This window comes from Delphinapterus leucas, chromosome 19 (assembly GCF_059928025.1).
Source record: "Delphinapterus leucas isolate spDelLeu-1000000601 "Yukka" chromosome 19, BTC_Dleu_Yukka2, whole genome shotgun sequence".
Classification (NCBI taxonomy): domain Eukaryota; kingdom Metazoa; phylum Chordata; class Mammalia; order Artiodactyla; family Monodontidae; genus Delphinapterus; species Delphinapterus leucas.
Window position 1 is genome coordinate 45,128,641 of NC_143147.1, and position 25,306 is coordinate 45,153,946.

Consider the following 25,306-nt stretch of genomic DNA (forward strand, 5'->3'; position numbering starts at 1 on the left):
TTAGGAGTTTGGTATTAGCAGATACAAACTACTATATGTAAAATAAATAAACAAGGTCCTACTATACAGCACAAGGAATTATATTCAATATCCTGTAATAAACCGTAACGGGAAAGAATATGAAAAATAACATATATATATATATAAAACTGAATCACTTTGATATATACCAGAAACTAACACAACATTGTAAATTAACTATACTTCAATGAACATAAAAATTTTTCAAAATTGAAATTACTGGCACAGGACTGAGCACTTTGCATGCACTCATTATCTTATTAGGTTCTCAGAACATCACAATGAGGTAATAATTAGAAATCAGTTCCTCTTAGAGGCTCAGAGAGGTAAGCAATTTGCTCCAAATCATATAACCAGTAAATGACAAATACAGTACTTAAATCCATGTCTGGTTGACTCCAGACCCCAGGCTCCTAAACATATTTTCTTACAAGATAATAGGTCCTGAAGCAGAGGGAAGGACAGACAGGAGTCCCTTCAGCTGGAAGTGTTTGAATGTCCCCCCACTCACTCAATTTGGAGAAGAGTTTGGGGTGCATGTGTAGGAGTGGATTGTAAGAGGATAATAACATACAAGACTCAGTTGGTTAAATTCATTGGCATGAATGTGCTTATCCAGAATTCAGGATTCAATGCACTAGCACAAGTACTTGGGGATGATGAATATTTAGCTAGATTGGCTGATTGGAATCTAGGCTTTAAAACAGGCCTGCAGTTGATGAAGTTGAAATGCCAGAACTCCCCTGGGACATTAGGAAGGTGTCTAAGGTCTCAGGGAAGTGGGTCTATTGAAAAGGATCTATTATGTGCAAGCTGCCTAGCCATCCCTAACTGCACTCCCGGGCAAGGCCAGAGGACACTTCCTTTACCAAGGCATGCTTTGATGGGGCCGTGAGAGGAGGCCAGCGTCCTTAAGAGCTCTCTGGTGGCTATTCACTACAGATCAGAGATGGCCACGGGATATGCTGGAATCCCGCGGTTCTCAAATTTTAGTGCCCATTAAGAATCACCTGGAGGGCTTGATACAACACAGTCTGCCATCCTACTATTGGTGACAATTTAAGTAATCATGATGCCAGCAGCTGCATTATTATGCTCCTAAAATATATGAGCAACCCAATTCCAGAATCCCATTTAGAAGGTCTATTACCAGAAGCCACTTCTGGTACCTAAACCTATGTCAGTGAGGAAGAAATAGATAACACTGAAATTGGAATGATTTGAGGAGGGTTTAATAAAAATGCTGTTTACCAAGATGTGGGCTGGGTGTGGAGAAACCATAGGGCTGCTTTGGTACTCTGAGGCTAGTGACAGCATGGTGACCAGCCTTGGACCTGAAGGAGCAAGGACAGAGTGTGGTTCCCCAAAACTGGACGGAGAGAGTCATAGAGAGGGCCACCTGGAAAGGAAGTGAAAACAGTTGGTTGAGGGCTGCATCCAGGCAGAGGTATAAGGAGGCAACAGAGAAATCAGTACTTCACCCTAACTACTCCCTCTTTCCAACACCCTGCAGGGTTCCCCCATGTCCAAACCCAACCCAAAGCAATCTCATTGATGTGATCCACAAAAGAATGGCATGTGTGTCTGCAGGGACAAGCTTGAAATCTTTTCTTTTGTGGTTCCTGAGAAGTTTTTATGTCAAAGACTTATGAAATGAGTCAAAGAGTGAACACTTTTGATATTCCCTGGAAGTGATTGTGTAACATCAGAATTATTTGTTCTTGGAATGCTTGGAGGAAGAGCTGTTAAAACTTCTGGAGACTGGAGGATATGTTGTGGGAAGGTTTTCCATTACTGACTCAATTTTTTAAATAGTTTGAGGATTTAAAAAAATTTTTTTTCTTGCAATCTGGTAAATTAGATTTTAAGAAATCCGTCCACTTCTTCTAAATTAAAGTTGCTGGCATAAGGTTCTTATTTTCTTCTTGGTGTCTGCAGGCTCTGTAGTGATGTTCCCTACTGGTGCCTTTTTTCATCGTCAGTTCAGGAGAGTTTCAGCTTCTTTGTAGGCTTGTCAAAGAACCAAATTTCAGACTCTTTAGCCATTTGTCTATACATTCTTTTCTATTTCACAAAACATAGCTCTTTATTTCATTTCTTTTACTATCACTGGGCTTCTTTTGCTAGAGTAGAAAAACTTTCAAGGATGGAAAGTGGACAGGAGAATATTCCAAGCAGGTGTAAAAAGTAAGCAGAGTCTGGGAGCCAAGAATGAGCACGGGGATAGGAACACTCAGGCCAAGGGCCTTGCCAGGTATTCTATCATAGTCCAAGCTGTTCCCTCCTTGCCACCATGCTCATTGGCACTCCCCCCACCCCGCAAGCTCCTAGCTCAGACCCCTTGCAGGAGGGAGCCAGGTTCAGGAACAAAGAGCCCACTTCATTGCTCTGGTCCCCACCCCGTCCTATCAATGATCCTTCCTGAAAACAAGGGGCTTAGACAAATCAGTGGTTTTCAAACCGTATCCCTCTGGGCCTGAGTAGCAGAAGGGAGCACCTAGATGTGATGGGAGGAGCCTGGTCACCAGAAGCTGGCTTTAATTTGTCTCCAGTATGAGACTTCCACCTAAAACTTGCCTTGGAAAAAGACATCAGCTACATGAAACTCTCTTGGTGATTATATGTAAACAGACTGGCTTTTTCTCCCAGTGTCACCCCTCACTCCCCATGAGACGTTGGGCAAGTTATTTAATCTCTCTGCCCCTCGGTGTCCCCATCTGTAAATGGGCATGATAATAATAGCACTTACCTTGTCAGGACTAAATATGTAATAGGGGAAAGTCCTTAGCATAGGAGTTCTTTTCTATGGTTTCTTTTTCATTTTAGAGAAAGCAGCTCCTTGGATCACTTACTAGGGTGAGTGCCAGCACATCTGTGTTCTGTCTTCATCTCTGTGGTCTGGGCGGCTGGAGGGAAACGGTGCCTACCCTGCTACAGGCCACAGATTTTGCCTTGCATTTCCTGGAAAACTCTTTGGCAACCCAGCCTCCAGCTTAGTAGATTCAGGATACACAGTAAGAATTCAGAATCTTAGTAGATTCATCTTGACTTGACTGTACCCTGGCCAGGCAATGATCCCTCTAGGGGCCCCCATCCTCTCTGCCTCTCTACAAAGGCAGGCGGGGCAGCCAGAGCTGCCAAGAGGCTGAGATAAACCCAGAAACCAACAGCTCTTAGGCTGAAGCTCACATCTTCCCCCTCCAACAGGAAGGTGTCCACAGCGCCTCTGTGTCTGCTGCTCACAAGCAGCTGCCATCAGCACCCAGGTGCTCACTCAGCCAAGTAAATTCAATCTTTCTCCCCCCTTCCCTTCCTCTCTCTCCTTCCCTCTGTTTCTCATCTTCTAGGAAGGCCTAAGACAAAGTGACCCACTTCAGAGACTATCAGAGCACCTGGGGTCCTTGGAGTTTTAACATCTAATTTTGGAGACAGAAAGCAGAAGCCCAGGTTGGGGACAGCAGGCATCCTACCTGCCCCCTCCCCCCTCCAGGACACCACAGAGCCAGAATAAAGTCTAAACTCTACTGAAAATCCAGGGCCTTTTCTTTGACCCCAGATGATCACCCCAAACCCTGCAGGTTGGGGGGCCATATCCAGGACCTGTCGCACTGGCCTCCCTCAGTCAGCAAAGATGTGTCCTCACCATGCAGAATCAACCTCAAAATCTTGAGCCACATGTTCCTGGTCCCACCCCCTCTCGGGGCGGCCGGCAGGAGCACTGGACCTGCGTGGAGAAGACATACTTCTACCTCTTAGCTTTCCTTCCCCTGCTGTGTTCAAGCTGAGAAAAGCCTGACATCTCAGATGCTTTTTCTCCGTGACTTTATTTCTAGATGCACTCCGCGACCTGTTCAACTGCTGTTTCACATTTAACCATAAGAAGATCCCCTTGCAGAGGCTGAAGAGCTATGGAATCACCAGTAGCCAGTGTCCGCAGGCAGCTGTCCTGTAGCTAGAAAAACCCTGCTCCCCTCCAGCCCCCCACCTCATCTCACCCCTTCCCTTTCTTCCATCCCCCCCATCCTAAGTTCTGCCCCACAAGACAGACATAGACTAATTTGAGATGTCCTACTCAGGGGATAAGATCCAACCAGACTATGTAATCCAAAGCCTCCTATTATTACATTGGGGACAGGCCCAGAGAGGGCCGGTAACATCCCACACCCTCCTTGCTGAATGGGTACCAGCTCACACTTGCGTGGTTGCTTTGCTGGATGCCAGGCCAGCTTCTCCCAGGGCGCGGCAAGAACAGCAACTACCCCCAGAGGGCCTCTCCTTTCCACACCCCTCTGACTTCCTGTCCCAGGGCAGCCCCTCACCTGTAGCAGGTGGGCCTGGTCATCCCTAATGAGTCATCCCTTGGATAAAACCTCCAACATTTCACCTAACCCTGCCAGCCCACCTTCATCCACAGCTTCAGAACCAAACTGGCCAAGGACATCGGTGCCGACCCAAAGGAGAAATGGGTCTGGAATTACATGAAACACCTGGGTCAGAAACCTCACACCCTGAAGACTCGGACTCTTTCGGCCACATTAAGACCAAGCCAGAGGCTGAGAAATGATTCTTCTCCCCCAGGCTTCCTGTCTCTATCCTGGACTAAATTGACCTGAATTTTCAAATAGGGTGCTTTCTGTTTCCTGATGCAAAATGTACTATGTCTTAAGTAATATTTAGTATTATTTGAATTGTGGCTGGTTGGGGAGTTATTTTGAATATTGGTGATCTCTTTTTTTAAAGCAAGGCCTTGAGCCACTTGGTTCCTGTCATGAGCCCCAGTTCCTTCTCCTGTAAGCTGTGGGCAGTGGGTCTTTCTCCTGCCTAACTCCCCAGGGGTGATGAGCATGCCTATGAGAGCCATGGCGATGAAGGGCTACTGCAATCTAGGGAGGACAGCGCCTGGTGAATGTGAGGTGTTGCTAAATGTGTTATTATGGAAACATGAATGCAATTGTAGGACGGCTGACTTTTTGCAGAAAATACATTTTGTTTAAAATCTCTAATACAGTAATGGTGTTTTCTTCAGGGATAACTCCCAACAAGTATGGGGTGCTCTCAGGTGCAGGTGGATGGCAGAGGGTGCTAGAGGAATGCGGATGTAGCCAGGGCCTGGCTGTGTGGCTAACCTGGGCCCATCTGAGTGTCAGGGAGGGCCTGGCTCATCAGCCCAGGATATTCTAGAACGATGGCTCCAGTCCCCAGCATTAGCTTCCAGTGGGTCTCCCTGCCCTCGTCCTCCACCCTGGAGTAATACAGCCAGTAAGTGCACTTGACACACCCGCTGGCGGGGGCGGGGGAGGGGGAGGAATCAGGTGGCCCTGTCCTGATTAGCATCAGACTTGACAGCAAAGATGAGACTTGGACAGATGGTGTAGCACCGTCACAGCAAAGACTCTCCCGGAGAAGATGCGGGATGGAAAAGAGGGGAGAGGGCCTGCAGGGAATATCCCCAAATAGTCAGAGTAAGGGATCCAGAATGGAAAAGCCAGAGACTTTTGGAAAGGAAGGTTGAGGCATAGTTATAGAGGAATCGGAATATCAAGGTGGGAGTTTGGAGTCAGCTCTGAAGTCTTTGGAGCGATAGGGAGGGCAGGGTGTGGGGTGCCAGGAAGAGTAGCCTGGGATCGGGCCGAGGGCAGGATGGGGTTGGCAGGGGGGCACGGAGAGCAGCCTACTGCAGTGGTCCAGGTGAGGGGTAGCCAGAGAAGCAGGGCAGTCATGGGGGCGGAGGGAAGAGATGGCCTAAGAAGAATGAGCCAGATGCGCTGCGTGTTGAATGCCGGGGAAAGAGGGAAAAGCCCTGAGACACAGGACAGGAGACCGTCTCCCCTAAAGCCACCAAACCCTGAGACCCAGAATTCACTGCCCTCCTTTGCTAGTCTCCCTAGAGTCTCATGTTACACAACTTGGAGCTTGTGATTGTCCCTCTTAAAGGGACAGGACCTCCTCTTCCTCTCTATCCCCTGAGGGGCCCCCTGTTCTTCCCGAGACTGCCTCCCTCCCCTGGATGACTTGTGTCGGCATCTTCATCAGACGTGGACCCACCGATGCCTGGACCCTCCCCAGGGCCCTTCCCAGGAGAAGGCCCTGCTAACCAACTCTGCAGGCTGCTTCCGGTTGAGACAGGGTCCGGGTATCCTGCTGTACCACACAGTCACGTGGCATCTGGGGACTCGGGGAAGAGTTCTACCCTGGGAGGCATTGTAAGCAGCTTTGGGCAGGAAAGCGCTCTCTGCAGGAGGTCCCTTTTGTCTTGTTGCTAAACTTAAACCAGGCACCCCCATGCTCTACTCCTCTCTGGCCCTAGCACACTTTTCAAACCTTTTGATCACACAATACTTTGCCTAACTTGTTGGTTCTTTACATAGATCAAAGAAGCAGAAATGAAGAGTAAGTAATTAACGGAGTGCCAGATCTCTTCCCCAGCTTCCCCTTCAGTAATCTCTCGAAAAAACAGCTAGCAAGAGAGCATCTAAAAAAAGATCACAAGGAGTCCACAAGCCTGCACACAGTGGGGGATGGTGACGACTCTGACCCCCTATTTCAGTGATTAACTGAGATTACTTCCCTGTTTCCCCTTAAAAACGTTCATGGCTGGAATTCCCTGGTGGTGCAGTGGTTAAGAATCCGCCTGCCACTGCAGGGGACACGAGTTCGAACCCTGGTCCGGGAAGATCCCACGTGCTGCGGAGCAACAAAGCCTGTGCGCCACAACTACTGAGCCTGCATGCTACAACTACTGAAGCCCGTGCACCCTGCAGCCCGTGCTCCGCAACAAGAGAAGCCACCGCAGTGAGAAGCCTGCGCACCGCAACGAAGAGCAGCCGCCGCTCACCGCAACTAGAGAAAGCCCGCACGCAGCAACGAAGACCCAACGCAGCCAAAAATAAATTAATTAATTAAAAAAAAAAACTTTCATGGCCGAGGAGAATCTTCGGAGGTGGCTTTGGGGGGACACTGAGTCCACCATCTCCCCAGATTGCCAGCATTCTGATTAACGGCAACTTTCCTTTCTAGCAACACTTGTTGAGTTTGGTTTTGTAAGCAGCCGAGCAGCGGGAACCCTGGGCTCTAGCGCCAGATCTAATCCTGACTTTCTGCGTGTCCTCAGGCCTGTGGGTGTCCCTCTCCAGCCCTCAGTCACCTCGTCTATGCAATGGGGCTAGCATCGTCTTACAGGCACACGATGCCCAAGATCCCTTCCAGCTAGGGCAGCTTCTGGGTATCATCAACCTCTGAGCCCTCTGGGCAGCGCAGAGTGGGCGGGGGTGATGGGGGCATCCTGCATCCAAATGGGGACCCAGCCCCACAGAGAGTCTACATCCCGACGCTTATCCCCCAGGACAAAGGCAGTCAGCTGAGAGATCTAAGTGGGCGGGGGTGATGGGGGCATCCTGCATCCAAATGGGGACCCAGCCCCACAGAGAGTCTACATCACAATGCTTATCCCCCAGGACAAAGGCAGTCAGCTGAGAGATCTAAGTCATTTATTGGCTCCTATGATGAGAAGTCGGTTCTCCTGGCACCTGGTCCAACATGTTTCCTTTTCTCCAGCCCCTGACCCCAGCCCCTCAATGTCAATCAAGCTTTGCACCCTGAAATCCCTGTGGGGTCCAAGAGGCACAGGGAGGCAGAAGTTGAAGATTCTAGAATTTAACTATATAAAGTGCGACAACATATCTTATCAGGACCCAGCAGACCCTCTGGCGTGACCCGGCAAAGTTGGGACAGAAGGACTGGTGTAGGGTTGGGCGTTGAGGGGACAGGTAAAGCCACACGGTGTCCAGAGTCCAGGATGGAAAGGAATCAGCTCATATTTCCTTTCACTGGCAGGGGTTTATCCTTTTTAAATAAGCCCGAACCCACGATTTTGTCTGTGAGACACAGGCCTCTCGGCCTCCGTTCAGCTTCAATCTGTAGGCAGAGAACAAAGGAAGGGCTAAGTCACCTGAGCCACGCCCTGGGTGCCACACACAAGTCCCATCACCCCCTCATTGCTCCTGGGTGCCCCTAAGCTTTTCTCCCGGGGCCTATAAAATGAAGTCATTGCGTAAGACCTACAGTTTGTACCCTGGGAGGAACACCCAAGCTTCAGGGGCAAGTGATGGGGGGCTTTCAAAATTGCATTTCGTGGACCCCTTTTGCAGATTCATTGTATCAGGGTAGAGCGAAGGCTGCAGACATTCTGAGGATCTGCTAACATGGAAAATTCCCCTCCTAGAACATCTCTGAGGGCCCACCTGCTCCATCTTTTCATGCGTCTGTGCCCATCCGGGACCCCTAGTCATTGCCTTAGATGTGTGTGTGTGTGTGGGTGTGTGTGTGGGTGTGTGTGTGTGCGTGTGTGTGCGCGCGCGTGCATGCGTGTGTTTCTTTTCTGATCTACCCACCTCCCAAACTTGGCTATTGTCCAAAACCGTAGATAATTCTGCCTTTAATTATCTGCAAGACCTTAGACAAATCTCTCCAATTCCCTGAACCTCAGTTTTCACGATAATGAAAATGTGTGCACCAAGAGTTAGATGAGATAATAATATACACGAAAGTGCCTTATAGACACTGAGTGGCAAGTGTAAGCGACCTCCCTGGAGCTTCATAACGACCCTGTGATGCAGCTATCGTGTTTACACCACTTTACAGATCAGGAGTGCAGAGGGGCTACCCAGATAAGGAAGTTCAGAAGACTTACCTGTCCAGAGTCACTCAAGACTATAGGTTGGCAAATCCAGAAGCAGGAACTATCTGAGAGCCCCTCACTCTTACCATCACCCAGTAGTACCTGGAGCTTTTAAGCTCTGGGCATAAAATATTAAGATATAACACTTGGCACCTTGCAGCTCCAAGAAACCCATGTCACTGCAGGAACACAGGTGTTCGTCCTAGTGCCCACTCTCAGCTCTGCGCCCAGGTTTTGGCCTCCTCACTAGTTTGGTTAAAAAACCTTAATCCGGTGGAACATCGCCATCTAGCGTCTGCTATTCTAATTCCAGGGCGGCCGCTTTCTGTCCTCTGGAGAAGGGAGTCAAGGATGGAAGAGGATACAACCACTCACATTAGATGGTTTTTGTAGGAGCAGGTGGAGCTGGTGTTCTTGTAACACTGGATTCTCTGCAGGGGCATCTTTCTCTCCACCAGTGTGAAACAACAATTGGAGGATGACACATGCACTAGAAGAGAAGCGCAAAAATGGTTTGCATCCATTTCTCAAGCTGGACTGAGTTCCTCTCATCCAGGATGGGGAAAAAAGCAAAAACAAAAAACCCTTCCAGAACAGGCTCAGGCTTTGGGATCACATCCAAAGGGCACTAGTGTCTCATCAGCCACCCAGTTCTGTATTTAGGCAGTCAGGACACTGGGGTTCAGATCCCAGCTCCCCACAAAACAGCTGTGTGGCTTTGGTCACGATGAGCCCTCCCCTGGGCCCCAGACTTCCCAGCTGAAAAGCAAGACTCTTTAGACTGATTTCTAAAGGCTATTCTAGTTCTGACATCCCACCACTAGCGTATGGTTCTGCCCTTACATTTGGGTTCAAGGGCCCTGAGACCCTGTGAGTCTGATTCAACAGCAGTCCACTATTTGGGGCAGGATTAGGGACTGTTTTAGGAGCTCAGACTGATGAAATGACCAGGCAAGAGCTTCCAGGAACTGATCAGCTCCACGCAATCCCAACCTCACCCTCCACCCTGGTCCTCTCAGCTCTGACCCACAACTCCCATTCTGCCGGTTTGTAACCCCCCCTACACACACCCCACCTTCAAAAGACTTGCATTTCAATCCTGGCTCCTTCCTCCTAGTTTGACCGTTTGCAAAGCCCCTTCCATATGTCTGCTGTTAGGTCAGTATTCTCTCATCAGCCTTAGAGGGTAGGCATGATCAAACCCATCTTACTGATAGCGAAACCAGAGTTTGGGAGGTATAGTAACTTGCCCAAGGTTAGCCAACTGTTAAAGCCCCAGATCCTGACCTCAGACTCTGCCTGTTATCTGTTACACAGTGGAGGCGAGACCCCAGTCAGTCCCTCCTCTGGACCTCAGGCCTCCAGCTTGGCCTCAATGACCTCACAGCTGCCCTCCATCAGTCCGCAGGATCTGGACGAGGCTGGCCTCCTTTGGCTGAAGCCAGCTGCTCAGCGGTCTGTGTTGGCCCCAGGCTTATGGCTCTCCTGCTGTCCCCCTGCCCCCGAGCAAGTCCTCCCTTCCTCCTCTTCAGGGAGAATTCTTTCTGGAGGAGTGGAGATGAAGGGGTGAGCCTGCCCCCAGCCCCAGAGCACCTGCCTGCGTCTCCACCCTCCCCAAGGAGGAGCAAAGTGACTCCAGCCAAACTCACTGCTCTTGGCATCCACATCCTGTAGCCACGCCCTGGCCAGCAGCAGGCACACCAGAGCAGCGGTGATGACCTTCATCTCGGGACGTCCAGCTCAGGCCTCCCTGGAAGGAGTCCCTCAAGGAGTCTGGTGGAGTGAAGAGCTGTCCTCTGGCCCATCCTGCAGTACCCAGAGCTTTTATTAGAAGACCTGGGTGGGGTTTTCCAAGCCCCAGTGCAGAGGTGGGGAAGTCACAGGAAGAAGAGATGGTTACTCACGTCCAGTGACCACATGGAAAACTCCTTTCCTTACCTCCCCTGGGTGGTGTGAGAGGTGTAGGGAAACTTCCCTAAACGCAGGAACAGATACGGATCTTGAGAGGCTGAGTAGAAGCTGTCCCAGCTGAATGGGACGTGGAAAAAGGTGAATGAGAGGAAGTGGCCTGTCTGTGGCTCCTCTGATGTCACGTCTTTCCATCCAGGGATGGAGCTACTGTCCCAGGAACATGGTAGAGCAGAAGAGCTCTGCACCAGCACTGAGACACACATGGGTTTGAATCCCAGTTCTGCAAATCAGCGGATACATAAACTCGCCCGAGTCACATCTCCTGTGGAAGATGGAAAGAGTAACTCGTATCTCACAGGTGACCGAGGAGCATTCAATAAGATCCATTCTGTCAAGGGCCTGGCCCAGATAGTTGCAATTTCTATTTTTTCAATCACTCAACACTTTTCAATCACTTGCCCTGTTCTTGGTCCTTGGTTAGCCCCAGGGAAGACAGCTACCAATGACATGCAAGCCATTGCATCACAGCTAAATAAGGAAAAGCCAGTTGGTGTAAGGACAGCAGTGGATGTGCCATATGGAGGGCGCAGGGGAGGCTGGGAGCTGCCCACAGGAGAGAGGCCTCCCAGGGGAATGTTCTTCAAGCAGAGTCTCCTGCAGGAAGGCTGAATTGGAAAGCGGCCTCTCCACAGAGGAAGGAGCTTGTGTAAGGACAGCAAAGCGTGGAGGACAGTGCCCGGAGTGAGGAAATGGCTGGAGAGATGTGTGACTGTCCAGCGACCAAGTGGCTAGGTCAGGAAGACATGGTGTGCAGTGCGTGGAATAAGTAACACTAGCAGGTGCTCAAGAAAAAGTAGCTGGGCCATATCCGTGTGTTAAAATCACAAGGCCAATGTGATAGCTTCCCATGGTCAATGGGATGAAGTGCAAGCTGCTGACCTGGCCATTCGTGGTTCATGTGATGTCTCCATGGATTCCCGCATGTTTGCAAGTCTCTGAACAGGTCACATGCTTTCTTATCTCCGGGATTTGCTGCCACCGTAACCTCCACCTGCAGGGCCCTCCTCCTTGTCTCCCTCTGTGAATTCTATCCATTGCAAATGTCGTTGTCTCTGTAAAGGCCCTTCTGCTGTCCCCACAGATAGGCCTTCAGCCTCCTTTGAAGCCCCTCTGTGCCTGGATCTCCCACATGAAGGTCTTACATCCTTACAACCCCTCCATTCCGTGTATTCTCCATCCTAACACCTGCGTGGGGGTCCTGGCGTGTCAGAGTTGAAAGCTCCCTTGGAGACCATCTGCAGCAGTGGCTCTGAAAGTGTCCTGGGAGAGCAAAAAATGCAAAAATACCTTTGCCCCATTTTTGAAGCAACATCAAGACACGTGTGCCCGTACGCGTTGAGGGGCAGGGGAGGAAAACTCCAGGTAATTCAGGCACCGGCAGATAAGAATCTAGTACGGTCTCTTTCTATTACAGATGGGGAACAAACGAGCCTCAGAAAGCAGAAACTGACTTTGCCAAGGTCATACCGAGACTTCGTTGCACAGATGGAACAGTGGATGCCAAGGCATCTGGTCATCTGACCACCACGTGCGGCCACCTCTGGGAACACACTGTCAGTAAGGACCACACACTTTCAGTAAGGACCTGCTCCATCAATTCCTTCATCTGGCCAGCTGCTTCCTGCCACCCAAAAAGTACTTAAAGCAGTTGAAATCACTAAGACACTGTTGTCACTCTCCTGTTTTCTTTGTCCTCGCAGACCGGTACTTTTTATTCCTTGGTTGTCGTTTTAGTGGGGGTCTCAAAGAAGAAGGAGATTAAAGGGATGTGGCCAGTTGGTCAAATGTCACCTTAGATCCTTTAGACTCACTTGGGACACAGAGAGGGGCCAGGTCGCCACCCAGGAAATACTTTGCTCTCCCCTCCTCCCCGGGATGCTGCCTGGCCCACTCGAGACCAGGACAGGGCTCCCCCTCCAGCTGCTCACTTCCCATGCTCCCCCTCACTGCGGTTACCATGAGCCCAGGACAGGAAAAGAGGCGACAGAAAGACTTAGTCATGCCTCCCCCTTCCCAGCTGCCACAGCCCCAGAAGGAACTGGCCAGAGGCTCCAATTGCATGGAAACCTAGCGTCCCACAGGGTCCCGCCCCCAGCCCCACTCCAACTCTTCTTCTCTAAGCCTGGCACAAAGCACGGGCCAAGTAATAACTCAATAAAATCTGCATGGCCTTGAATGTGATGGATCAGAACTGCGTAGTTGAGGGAAAGGTAAGAAAAGCTCCCAGCATTGACACTGAACCAGTTTCTCATGTGAACCACCCTTTTCTTAGTTAGAAGTTTGAAAACCAGTATGGGCCTGTAGAGAAGTTTTCTTTTTTTTTTTTTTTTTTTACATCTTTATTGGACTATAATTGCTTTACAATGGTGTGTTAGTTTCTGCTTTATAACAAAGTGAATCAGTTATACATATACATATGTTCCCGTATCTCTTCCCTCTTGCATCTCCCTCCCTCCCACCCTCCCTCCCACCCTCCCTATCCCACCCCTCGAGAGGTTTTCTTATTAGTCATCTTTTGTGAAGTAGGGACCAATTTACTGCGGATGGGTAGAGGTCAGACAGAGCTCAACTGGTGCGGGTTCATCTTAAGATCATCTCCTCCTGGAGTGGCCCCAGGTTCTTGCCTCAGCCCTGCTGGCCTGGGGGTCCTGGAGCCTGGTCCTGCCTGCTTCCCCTCCAGTTACATCTCAGCCTGATTCTTCAGACCAGGACACAGAAACCCATGGGGGTGGAGGGAGGAGTCATTTTCCCAGCATCGCACAGCTGCAGCAATACTGGCCTCGCTTTGTCCATCTCTGGGGCCAAGTTTTCTTAGTTCCCTCACTTAGGGAGGAAGTGTGTTTGCCCTCAGAGGTAACTGTGTCAGATTTCAGCCCCACTACTTTTTAGCTGTGTGACCTTAGGCAAGTAACTTAACACTTCTGAACTTTAGTTCCTTCGTTGTAAAATCCACTACCGACTGGATCTGGTAAAACTCTCCCCAGTGTTTTCAAAATAAACTCCCCAAACCACAGCCTAACTTTGGGCTATTTGAAGGATTAAATGAGATGTCTCACCTTATCTTGGAACAAGGGAAGAGGAAGGGAAGGGAGGGAGAAAACGAAAGAGAGCAGGAAGGAGGGAGAGGAAAAGAAACTTGGATCATTCAAAATCAATGTGGAGCACCTAAAATATGACAGGTCCTGAGGACACAGCAGACACAAGACAGACACTGGTCCTGCCCCTGTGGGGCTTAGAGCTCACCGCAGGAGGAAGGTACTGGGAACTGTGTTTAGTGCTCGAGAAGAGACCTCGTGTCCTATGAGCTGCAGAGTATACGGAAGCGCTTACCATGGGGCCTGGCACATAGTAGGTGCTCAATAAAACTGCACCCCTCCCCCCTCTACCCATTAATCCTGGACCATCTGAGGCTTCATCACAGGAACCAGGCAGTGCTGCCACCTCCCTAGCCGGGACCCCCTTCCTGGTCTCTTTCCTCTCCAATCCTGTGCTACCCAACGCCCAGGCCAGGCTTTCTGTTGTCACCCACAGGAGCGCAGTGTTCTCTTCCATCCCCACCTCCGCACCCGTCCCCAGCTGCCTCCTATAAGTGCAAGTCCAGCCACAGTGCCTCCAGCACCCAAACATCTTTGAATTAAAAACCCTTTCTTTTGTTTTCCAGCGACTCTTACCCTCCGCCTGGGTTCCCTTGTACACTGTCTTCTAACATTCAGCACTTTTTGTTCTTTTCAGGAGGCCTCTGTTATCCAGCTCTCAGCAACAAAGTGAACGAGACATCAAGCATCTCTTGTAGCAACAGCAGACCCTGGGGGTGCCCAAAGAATGTCACAGCAGTGACAGTCACCAGTTATTCAATTCGCGTCCACAGCCGTGGAGCTCCAGAGTGACAACAACTCAGCCTGCTGTTCGGAGGTGAAGTACAAATGTCTTGGCTCGGCTTACGTTGTCCTGCACAATGTGGCCCACAGAGCTCTAGCCGCACGGCACTGTTACTGCTCTGCGCACCTGTGCTGGGGCGTCACTGCGCCTTTTGCCTGGGACGCCTGCTCCAGCTTTACCTGGAAGACCTCCTGCAGGCTGCCCCATCTGAGCTCCCAGCATGAAGCAGGGTCACGTCCCATAGCAGCCAAGGCAATCTTGTGATTGCCTGGTGGTCCACACCCCTCCCTCATCTGGAAGCTCCCGGGGAGCAGCAGTCCCTGTCGTGGTCCTCATTTCATGTCCCAGCGCCCCACCCAGGATGGGTGCGTAGTGACTGTTGCTAAAGCAGGAGGAAGGAGAGGCCTTCACATCATTCTCGTCATCCCCCTGCCGCAGATGAGAAACAGAGGCCCTGGAGGTAACAGGAGTCATACAAGTAGCAAGTGACAGAATTAGGATTAGAAGCTCTGGCCCAAACCCTGTGCTTGTTTATACTCCCCTGGACCCTCTAGCATGGATGGACCATTTTCCGACTGTGCTGATGGGCACCATTCCACACACAGGATGCTGGTGACAGGTCTCAATTCCTGATGTGGTCATTCATTCATTCATTCACTCATTCACTCAGGAAACATCTTCTGAGGGCCCACTTTGTGCATGGGCAGTCAGGTGAGAGAGGAGAGCTGACCACAGAGCCAGGGCCTCCAGAGGGAAACAGATACGCAAACCAGTAAGTGGGCACAGATGGTCAAGGCTGCTATAATATGCAGACTAGACTCTGCACATGCCCATTCTAGGGGAGCGGGGAGCTCACTGGGGTGCAATGTGGAATACTGGCTGGGCCAGGAAGGATGAAGGTGGAATTTCTCCTGGGCAGGGGCCTGGATGGCACATTGTGTGTGACTATAAGGGTGGGCTCTGCCTGGCCCCCAGGCCCAGCTCCTCTGTACACCACTGGTGGGACTTCTTTCCCTTTCTTAACCTCCCAGCCTCATCTCCAAACAGGGATAATAATGATACCTGCTCATAGGCTTGTGTGAAAATGAAACGTGCTGTATCTCTTAAGGAAAATCAAACAGTTGTTTGACGGCATGCTAATAGCTGGTGTGGAGGCTGATGTCTTCAGGGCATGGGGGGGTGAGGAAGGCCTGCAGAGAGGGGCTGGAAATGGAGCCAGGAGGACCTGGGCTGGGTTTCACAAGATCCTGTTTACTGGGCTCAGGACTTGGGACTTAAGCTTGCTGTCAGTGGAGGGAAGGCCTTAAGTAATCTTTTGCTTGGGACAGGGATGCGGCCAGATTTGTGGTTTGTGCTGAGGGCTTGTGCTAGAGGCTGCAGGACACAGTGACTGGAAGAAGGCAGTCAGACTGGGAAGTTTGAAGGAGTCCAGGAGAGGTGACGGAGGTGGGGTTCTGTAGAAAGAGGGTGAAAAATTAGGATTTCTGAGCTCTGCCGCTCATTTTCTGTGGGACCTTGAGCAGGTTACTTCCTGCCTCTGGGCATCAGTTCTCCCACCTAAAACGTGGGGAAGTTGGCCTAAATCAGTGACTCTTTACCTGGAAATGGGATTCATATTAGGATCATTTGGGAAGCTTTTATCCAAAGACACGTGCTTGAACCTCACTGTGGACCTTTGTATTCTGAGTTCAAGGTAGTTGGAGTATCTCGAAAGGGCTCCCCAGATAATCCAATCCCACCACTTCCCTCTAGCCTGGATGGCTACTGAGACCCTCTCTGGTTTGGCATGAAATGATATTTTGGGTCCCTAAGGGCAGATAGAGCCCTGCCCACAATCTACACCCTAAACAGCCCCCTCGTCCATCCGAGGTGGAACTGGCCTTTCGGATCAGGCCTGTTGTACTGAGAGAGCCTGCTGGGGAGGGCTCCCTGCCCTTTCTGATGAGGATAGAGGGCAAAGAGCCTAAGAGGGCTGATCCAAGTCCCTGAGGCATTTAGATCCCACCCACCCTAGGAGCCAGGGTCATCTGAAACTTAGAAAGCTCCCAGGAAGCCAGAAACTCAAAGAAGCCTGATAGGCAACACATAGGCTTAGATTCAGCATGTTTTGTAGCCTCAGTTTTGTGGTTCTTGAGCCATTCGGCCCTGGACCAAAAATAGCCACATTGCAAAGTCTCTGTGGGTATATTCGGGGAGTCAGCGTGGGTCAGGTGTGTGCCACATCCCCCCAGCGCTCAGGAGGACACGCAGGACAATTGGGGTGGACCATCTCACGTTACAGCTGAGGAGCCGGAAGCCCAGAGAGGAAAAGCGAGTTGTCACATGGGGACCCCGTGACAGAGCCCTGAAGATAACCCACCTTAACTCCCAGATAGGGCTCCTTCTCTGTGGTTTTCTGGCTTTATGCTCAGGACCAGAGAGCTGGGCTGTGGTCAGAGAGAGAAGCTGGGCATGATCGGGGCCCCTGGGATGCTGGAAAGCCCTGCAGGGTTCCTGCAGCCCACCTGGAGGCCAGGGCGCGATGCCAACTTTGTAGGGAATGGTAGAAGAAAAAAGCCCCAGCTTTTCCACCCAACAGAGCAAGGACGCAGGGGCAGGAAGTGGCAACAGTTTGACCCCAAAATATACCCATCAACACCAACAAGGTCACCCATGATTTACCCATGTGGGCAAACACGCCCACATGCTGCTAGGAAAGTCCCCTGAGGAGCCCTCTCCCCCTGAGGCAGTAGGTGGACGCCTGGGTCCCACCTCTGCTCACCACCAATTTCCCAGTTCATCTTGGGGCCACAGCTCTGGGAGTCCAGGGGAGCCTGAGCAGGGATGCTCTTCCTTCATTGCCCTTTAGGCAGGCTCTCAGGCTCAGCTTAGAGCTGGCCACCCAAAGAGACACCTCCACTGCCAGGTCTGGCTTCATGGGCTCTGGAGTGAGCTGAACTGGTCACAGACAGTGCATTTAGCTCAGAACTGGAGCCGGGCCTGGGATGTGCTAGCCAGCACAGCTTGGACATCCGGGTCCCCTGGCCTTCACCTCTATCCTCTAGTGTAATAGGAAAAGCACTGAACTTGGGATCCAGACACCTGTATTTTAATCCAGGTCACTGCTTACCAGCACCATCAATTCTGATCATCTTCCTGAACCTCTGGGTCATTATCCCTAAAACTGGGATCCCAGTGCCTCTGTACTAGGACCATTGTGAGGACTAAATATGGAAATGTGTCAGAAGGCTTGCGGCACAGAGCCCTGCTCATTATCGTGGTTTCTAAGAGTGTTCTGTGTTTCCTCCCTCCCTGCTCGGTTTGTCTGAGGCATCTTTACAGCTGCTCTTAAGAGCTGACTGCAAATTGGCCAGGTCCTCTTTCTCAACTCCCGCTGGCTGGCCCAGTTTTCCCAAGGGTGGGTGAGTTTCAGGAGCCAGGTTCATGTGGGGAGCATCTGAAGTCAGGGCTGCTGCCTGCCAGACCTAGCTGAAGTCTGCAGTCCATGTGTTCCACCAAGCCTGCGGCCCTGACCAGGAGGTTCACATAATTTGCAGGGTCCAGTGCAAAATAAAATGAGGGGTCTTGTTTAAAAACTAAAAATTTCAAGCATGCAACAGCAGAGTCTGCACAAGTCATATGCCATGAAGGCTGCCCTGCCCCTCTCAGCCTTCCTGCCATGTTTCTGCTTCATGTTGGACAGGCATCCATTGGTTTTCTTCTTGAAATATCCCACTTTGGGTCTCCTGTGCCCTGGTTTGGAAAATGATTTTCCAAAATCCCACCATTATGGTTTTATCGTTCCAAAGTCCTTGACATAAAGACATTTCCCAAACAAATCAGAAGGATGCAGTTTACTTCCCACAAGCATTGCTGCTTTAAGTGACACATCAACCTCCAAGCCAATCCCACCCACAACTCCCCAGCTGCAGAGTCAAAGAAAGACCAGACCTATCTAAAATGTCAGAGAAGGGATTGTAGAGAGGGGCAGGAGTGAAAAATAGACAGTGTTGCCTCTACTGATGTGGGATCCATCTTGCCTCCTCTGTTTCTAGCTGGAACCAATTTCAACCAAATATTTCTCCCACCACCTGGATATGATGTGATTCAGTAGGATGGGACATATTGGGCACCCAGCGTATGCTAGTTTAAAGGAATCTGTCACCAACCTTTTCTGCCACCTCCTCCATCCACCTTCAAGAGATAGGTCCTTTACATCCAGGTGTGGTAAAGCAGGTAGACGGCACTGAGCATCCTCCACCCTCTTGCCCAGTCCCCCCTTGCCCACAATCACATCATGAAAAGGGAGAGGAAATGGGTAGCCGGCCTTTCTCCCAGCTCTGCCATTCTTGAGCTGTCTATACACGTGTCCTCATTTATGACTTATATTTTCTGCTCTTTCTCCTGCTTAGCTGACCGGAGATTGTCAACCTCATAGGAGACAGTGGCGGGATGCAGTGGGTATTTGGCAAAGCATATGGTTATCGACCTCACCGTCCCTCTACGTCTGCTGCCTCTCACTTGCGTCCCTTCCCAGCCAAACAGCTGGAAGAGTTGGCGCCACTCTCCCCCGTTCCTCCCAACCCATGTGTTCAATATACTGCAAACTGGCCTCTGTCTCTACCACGTCACCAAAACTGCAATGGCTAAAGTCAATGGTGACCTCCTTGTTGCTAAATCCATGGCACCCTTGGCTGTCATCTTGCCTGACATCTCGGCACCCTTGACCCTGTTGACCCTTCCTTCTGGAAACATCCTCTTGCCGTGGCTTCTATGACAGGTACCCCTCATGGTTTTCCTCCAAGCACTCTGCTGTTACTTCTGAGACTTAGTTAGAGGTTCCTGGTCCTCTGTTCATCCCTTAATCTTGAGGTTCCCCTGGCCCTCCGTGGAATAACAGCGGCTATTAGCTAACGTTACGTTGTGCACTTCACGTGTGTCAAGCTACTCTAAGCACTTCATGTGTGTTCAGCTGTCTAGTCTTCCTCATGGTCCTGGAAGTAGTCATTATTATTAACACCCATTATACAGATGAGGAAACCAAGGCACAGAGAAGTTGTCCAAGATTACTCAGCTACTCGCTGGGAAGGTGGGATTCCAATGCAGACTGTCTGGCTTCAATCCTGAACCAGTACTCTGCACCACCTCTTGGTAGAGACTCACCCCTGGCTGCTGCCCAACATCTTAGCTTGTCCTGCAATCTGCCTCTTAATCTGGCCACAACCTACAGCACCTGTAACCCCATGTATACACCCTGTGCCCCTAGACTGGGTTCCACACCCTTCTGCCAGACACACCCTGGTCTTTGCACACGCTCCTTTCTTTAAGGGGAATAAACTTCAACTGTTTTTTCACGTGGTAAGTTCCACTCTTGTTCAAAATCACCTCCTCTGTGAACCCTTCTCTTGTTCCTCCCAATCCTCCATCTTCCCTGGATCCCAGGCACCGTGCTTTTCCCTCTGTGCTTGCACAGACTGCCTTATAATGTAATTTGTCTGTTCCTGAGACTGCCTTCCTGTCTAGACTCTGAGTTCCTGGTTTAACACAGGCATATGATCCGGCTGAAGAATGTGTAGGTGAACTAATGAGCTGGCCCATGTCTCAGTGGAACCTGATGCTACCGAACCAGACTTGGGTCCATTCATCCAAATGCAGTAAAGCCAATCTCTTGATGCTGGGCTGTGGTGAAGGACAGTGCAGCATTTATTGCAAGGCCAAGCAAAGAGTATGGGCGGCTAATGCTCAAAAGGCCTGAAGTCCCCACTGGCTTTTGGGGAAAGGTTTTCAAAGACAGGGTAAGGGAGAGAGTTGTGAGGTGCTTGATCAGCTCGTAGACATTCTTCTGATTGATTGGTGGTGACGCATTCTGGAGTCAACATCATCAACCTTCTGGTTCCAACTGGTCTGGGGGCTACATGCACATGGTCATCATGCAGTTAACTCCTTCCTTCTGGTGGGGGTTTTAGTATCTGTGAAACAGCTCAGGAATGTGTGTCAGGTACCGTCATTTATGTTCTTCAGGGAAGAACTAAAGATTCTGTGACTCTACTGTATGGCTGATCTATTGTTTAAATTATTACCTGTTCTCCTGACCCAACTGCTGTCTTTGGTTATACATGTTCACATTCTTCCAATCATTAACTCTTGAGCCACCCTGTTGCGACCAACAGAGGCCTGGGAGATGAAACCTTTTCCACAAACAAGAGGCAGGCCAGGACATGGGGAGGTCTGTCCCAGGAAGGCCCCATCAGGTCCTGCTTCTTTATCCTGAGACTTTAACCTCATCTACCCTGTGTTTTTACCTAAAATCTAAGCCTTCACATTCAGATCTACACACGCTCTCATGTGCATACAATGATACACACACACACACACACACACACACACACACACACACTCCCAGGCTCAGAAGTTCCCTTAGGCAGTCCCAGCCCCCTCAGGCCATTTTCCTAACTGTACAACCTTCCAGGAGTCTGAAAATCCTGCCTTTCCACAATGTCTCATCTCAACTCTGAGACTGAGTTTTGCATTATTCCATAATGTTCAGGCCGTTTCATGGGGCCTAGCAGCTACAACTTGACTACTGAGTCATGTCCCACATAGACAGGACTGTCTCCAACAATAGTTACAAAAATAGTCCCTTACGTGTTCACAACTATTTGTGGCTTCTTTCGTCCCTTACACCCATGTGTTCATTTAAGCTTCACAACAAGGCATGGAATAGTTGCTATAAATCTATATATTTGACAAATGAGGAAATCAAGGCGCATAGAAATTAATACTACACACACACACACACACACACACACACACGCCTCCACGGAAAGCGTTGGGCCCTATGGGTCCAAAGACTGCTTGTCCCATGCTGAAACAGGTTTATGCCAGGTGAGCATGAGATGGGCCAAGGCCACATAAGAAATGAGTTTTCTCCAAGACTGTGTATGGAATTTCGTTCTGGCCTCCACATCTCTACTTCCCCAGGGCAAGCCTCTGCTAACATCCCACCTGTGTAAATAAGCAAGCAGGTAAATGTAGTCCAGTTTCACTTATTCAGGTACATCAGTGGAAAGGCAAGCTGAATTTAAGACTGTTATTAAATAAATGTGGTTCTCTTACTTCCAACCATATATAAATCCTTCTAACAGTATTATCGTGTTGAAGCTTCTTCGAAGATACACGTTAACGGAGAGTTTATCAGGATTTGTAATTAGCACAGCAACTGAGAGCACTTTAAAGTAGTTGGAAGCAGGGTAACTCACTAAAGAGAATCAACCACTCAAAAACACAGTTGCAGTATCCATTTACATGCCAGCAATTTGTCTGCCAATTAGAAATGCATAAATTCAAACAGCTACTGTAAATCTTACTCTTGATGCAGTATTTGACATCCCTCCCGGCAAAAAATACTCATTAAGTCAACAGATATTTAAAGGGTGCCTACTAAGTGCCAATCACTCTCCCATGTGCTGGGAACCAAGATACACAAGGCACTTGCCTTGTAGAGCTAACCCCCTGGGAGAGACATAATTTTTCAGTTACTTATATAAACAAGATAATTTCTAATAGGATAGATAAGTCAAGGAAGACATATAACAATGGGATATGACCAGAGGGGAGATTAAAGAGTTGGCATTTGAGCTGAGACCTGGAGGGGTAGAATATTCTAGGCAGAGAGAATGGTGAGTGCAAAGGCCTAATGTGGTATCTTAACACTACCCTCTGAATAAGACCCAAGACAAAGATTTAAAGAAAGTAATCTATTTGGGAGGTGCAGGAAAGATGAGTGAGGGAACAGGAGAGCAAAACAAGGACGTGATAAAGAACTGTTATCAGGCCAGCTCCTTTGTGAGTCGTGGGGCCGGCTCCCCAGGGACACTTTGGGAAACAGTACAGAGCACACAGCTGAGACACAGCTGAGTTATCTCACCTAGGAGCAAGGGAGTTGGGGTATTTATACTCCACTTCCTGTCTCCCACTTGTGAGGCCTGCTCCCTGGCACTTCTGTCCTGTCCTGCTCATGGACAGAGTGATCTTCCATGGCTGAAGGCAGCTTATGTGCACTGAGACGGAAGGCCTAGCTAAGGCATGTGAGCTGGCTACTGGCAGCATCTGCTACATGCAGAGAGCAGCCTGGAATATTCCAGAAAGAAAGTCAGTGAGAGTGGCATATTAAACTTGGGCAGGGGGTGGGGCGCAATGGTAGGAAATGAAGCCTGAGAGGAAGGCAGGGACCAGCTCAGGTGAAGCCTGGGAGGCCATGATGAGTCTGAATTTTATTCTAAGTGCTTTGGGAAGACAGCTGAGAAATTCAGAGATAAGAACTGACTTTTTTTTTTTTTTTTTTTAAAAAAGAAGATTCCTCTCTCAGTTGTATGGGAAACAGGTGTTTTGGAGAGCAAGAGAGAATGTAGGAGGATCAGTCAGGAGGCACTGGCTGAAGTCCAGGTGGGAGATGAGGCTGGCTTTGTCTCCTGGGGGTGGGGTGGGGTGGGCACTGTGCAAAGCAGATGGACCCAGGTGTGTAAGAGCAGAGCAGAACTGATGGATGGGTTAGATGTGGGGCAGAGTAAAAGAGGATGAAGCCTTGGTTTGAGCGTGTCAGTGCTGAGGTAGGAGGATTACAAGAGGAGCAGGCTGGGTTGCACCACTCAGGAATTGTGTAACTTGGGTCAGTCACTTCTCCAATCTGGTCCTCAGTTTTCTCATTTGGGAAATAAGGAAGTAGAACTAACTGACTTCTAAGGATGCTTTTAACTCTAATCGTCTATGACTTAAATAAAAACAATCATATATACATACACACACATTTATATAAATGTATAACTGAATCACTTTGCTGTACACTTGAAACTAACACAACATTATAAATCAACTATACTTCAATTAAAAACAAAATAAAATATAAAAGAGCAATCAAGGGACTTCCCTGGTGGGCCAGTAGTTAAGAATCCGTCTTCCAGTGCAGGGAACGCAGGTTCAATCCCTGGACGGGGAACTAAGATCCCACATGCCACGGGGCAACTAAGCCCATGTATCACAACTACTGAGCCCACGCGTTCTGGAGCCCATGCAACACAACTAGAGAGAAGCCCGTGAACTGCAACGAAGAGCCCATATGCCACAACGAAAGATCCCTCATGCCACAATGAAGATCCCGCATGCCGCGACTAAGACCTGACACAGCCAAAGAAATTAAATAAATAAATATTTTAAAAAGCAATCAAAACAATCCCTCTTTTTTTAAAGTTCTAGCTCTTCTTGATAATGCCACAAACCCATGTGAACCACCACTCCAAACAAAAGCTAGAACCTTGACAATAACCTGCTTCTAATTGTAGTTTCCCTCTATACTATTTTTCCTGACTCCTTCAACCCAAGGTAACCAACATCCCAAATTCCCTTGCTTATTTTAATCTCTATGTGTTTCTAAAGTATATATATTTTTACTTTATAAAAAGAGTATCATAGTGTTTATAATTGTAGGGACTTACTTTTTGGCCAGTAGTATTCTATTAATATATATCCATATTACAGACTGTGCCAATGCAGTTCATTTTGTTTTAACTGCTGTATAATATTCCATTGGTTAAGTATGCTCCTATTTATTCATCCACTCTCTCTTGATGGGCATTTGAGGTTTTTCCCAGATTGTCGCCATTGTAAACAGTGCAGCTATGAACATTTTTGTACGAGCAAGACTCCTACTACGTCTATATGAAAAAGTGCAATTGCTGGTTTAGGATAGTCACTGTTTTGAGTACAGTTTCAATCATTTCCTAAAGTAGCTGCCTGAAGATACCAGCCATGTGTAAGAGATCATATAGATCCATGTTCTCTCCAACACTTGATGTCGTCAGAGTTTCCCGTTTTTGCTAGTCAAATTACTTTGAATTGAGATCTCTTTCTTGTCTGGATTTGCATTGCCCTGAACAGTAATGAGGTTAAACATTTCTTCGCTTGTCCATCACATCAATCATTAAGTGTGTCCTCTTCTGTGAAATATCTGTTCCTGTTTTTCATCATTTTTCTTCTGGGTGTCTGTGTTTTTCTTATCATCAGTCTGCTTCCTGCCCGTAAAGTCTGGGGCTCGAGGCCGTTTTACGTCCTGAAGCGTCAGTCTCATTCAATCCAGACCAGCAGCACTTTTGGTGATGGAACTCTCAAAAACTTTTTGTGAAAGGTCAGTAGCCAATTCAAGTGTCAGTGGCCACAACATGCGCTTTGAGACACGCCTCTCCGTCCTTCTCTAGATACAACTCCAAGTATTTGGATGCTATCAGGATTAATGAGATTCAGTTTCTTTTCTAAGAAGTGATGTTGTCCAACTGGCAGGATTCCCTGGGACTATCTAAATCTCCTTAGAGGTCTTAACAAAGGGAGTAACAGTCATGTTCTTGATTTGGTCTTGACCCCAGGTCATGCCTTTGTTTTGATATTGCCCCTAAAGCTAGTTCCTATTTTGAGAATATTTTGCAGGCTGCAGAGGTTGACAAAAGAGATGATCGCACCTTTCCATCATTCAAACCCTACAACTTCTACACTTTCTATGTTCTCTTTCAATTCTGCTTGCAAATGAGCCAGTCTTATCTGCTGTCACCTCTTTCTTGTATCTCATGAAATGTACTTAGTAACAAGTAACTCACACCAACAGCATTCTGTCTCAAAACTTCTTCTCCCAAAGCCATAAATTCGGTAGGTATATTTTCTGCCTTCCGAATGATCACATGTGACAGTTTTTCCAAATGTTTAACTATTACATTACATAGCTTGCTGGTTTTC

General features: G+C 49.0%; 2 protein-coding genes across 2 annotated transcripts; one reads left to right on the forward strand and one right to left on the reverse strand.

The window, feature by feature from the left end:
• The first annotated feature begins 1,336 nt into the window (after nucleotides 1-1,336).
• LOC111171209 (C-C motif chemokine 13-like) lies at nucleotides 1,337-6,204 on the forward strand. The gene is made up of 4 exons (XM_089901822.1): nucleotides 1,337-1,431; nucleotides 3,229-3,303; nucleotides 3,826-3,969; nucleotides 4,436-6,204. The coding sequence occupies exons 1-4, from the start codon at nucleotides 1,337-1,339 to the stop codon at nucleotides 4,632-4,634; spliced, it is 513 nt and encodes a 170-aa protein (XP_089757948.1). The 3' UTR covers nucleotides 4,635-6,204.
• Nucleotides 6,205-7,832: 1,628 nt separating this feature from the next.
• LOC149746748 (C-C motif chemokine 1-like) lies at nucleotides 7,833-10,484 on the reverse strand. The gene is given in 3 exon segments (XM_089901062.1): nucleotides 7,833-7,935; nucleotides 9,074-9,188; nucleotides 10,348-10,484. Coding segments are annotated over 3 exon segments (294 nt in total). The 5' UTR covers nucleotides 10,424-10,484.
• Nucleotides 10,485-25,306: the final 14,822 nt, after the last annotated feature.

What these genes read in the sequence shown, in the direction of transcription:
- LOC111171209 (XM_089901822.1), top strand. Translation starts at nt 1,337, where the DNA reads ATGGTGACCAGCCTTGGACCTGAAGGAGCAAGGACAGAGTGTGGTTCC. An exon ending in GAGGGCCACCTGGAAAGGAA is followed by an intron (nt 1,432 to 3,228) that starts GTGAAAACAGTT and finishes CCCCTCCAACAG; the next exon opens with GAAGGTGTCCACAGCGCCTC. An exon ending in CCAGGTGCTCACTCAGCCAA is followed by an intron (nt 3,304 to 3,825) that starts GTAAATTCAATC and finishes CTGACATCTCAG; the next exon opens with ATGCTTTTTCTCCGTGACTT.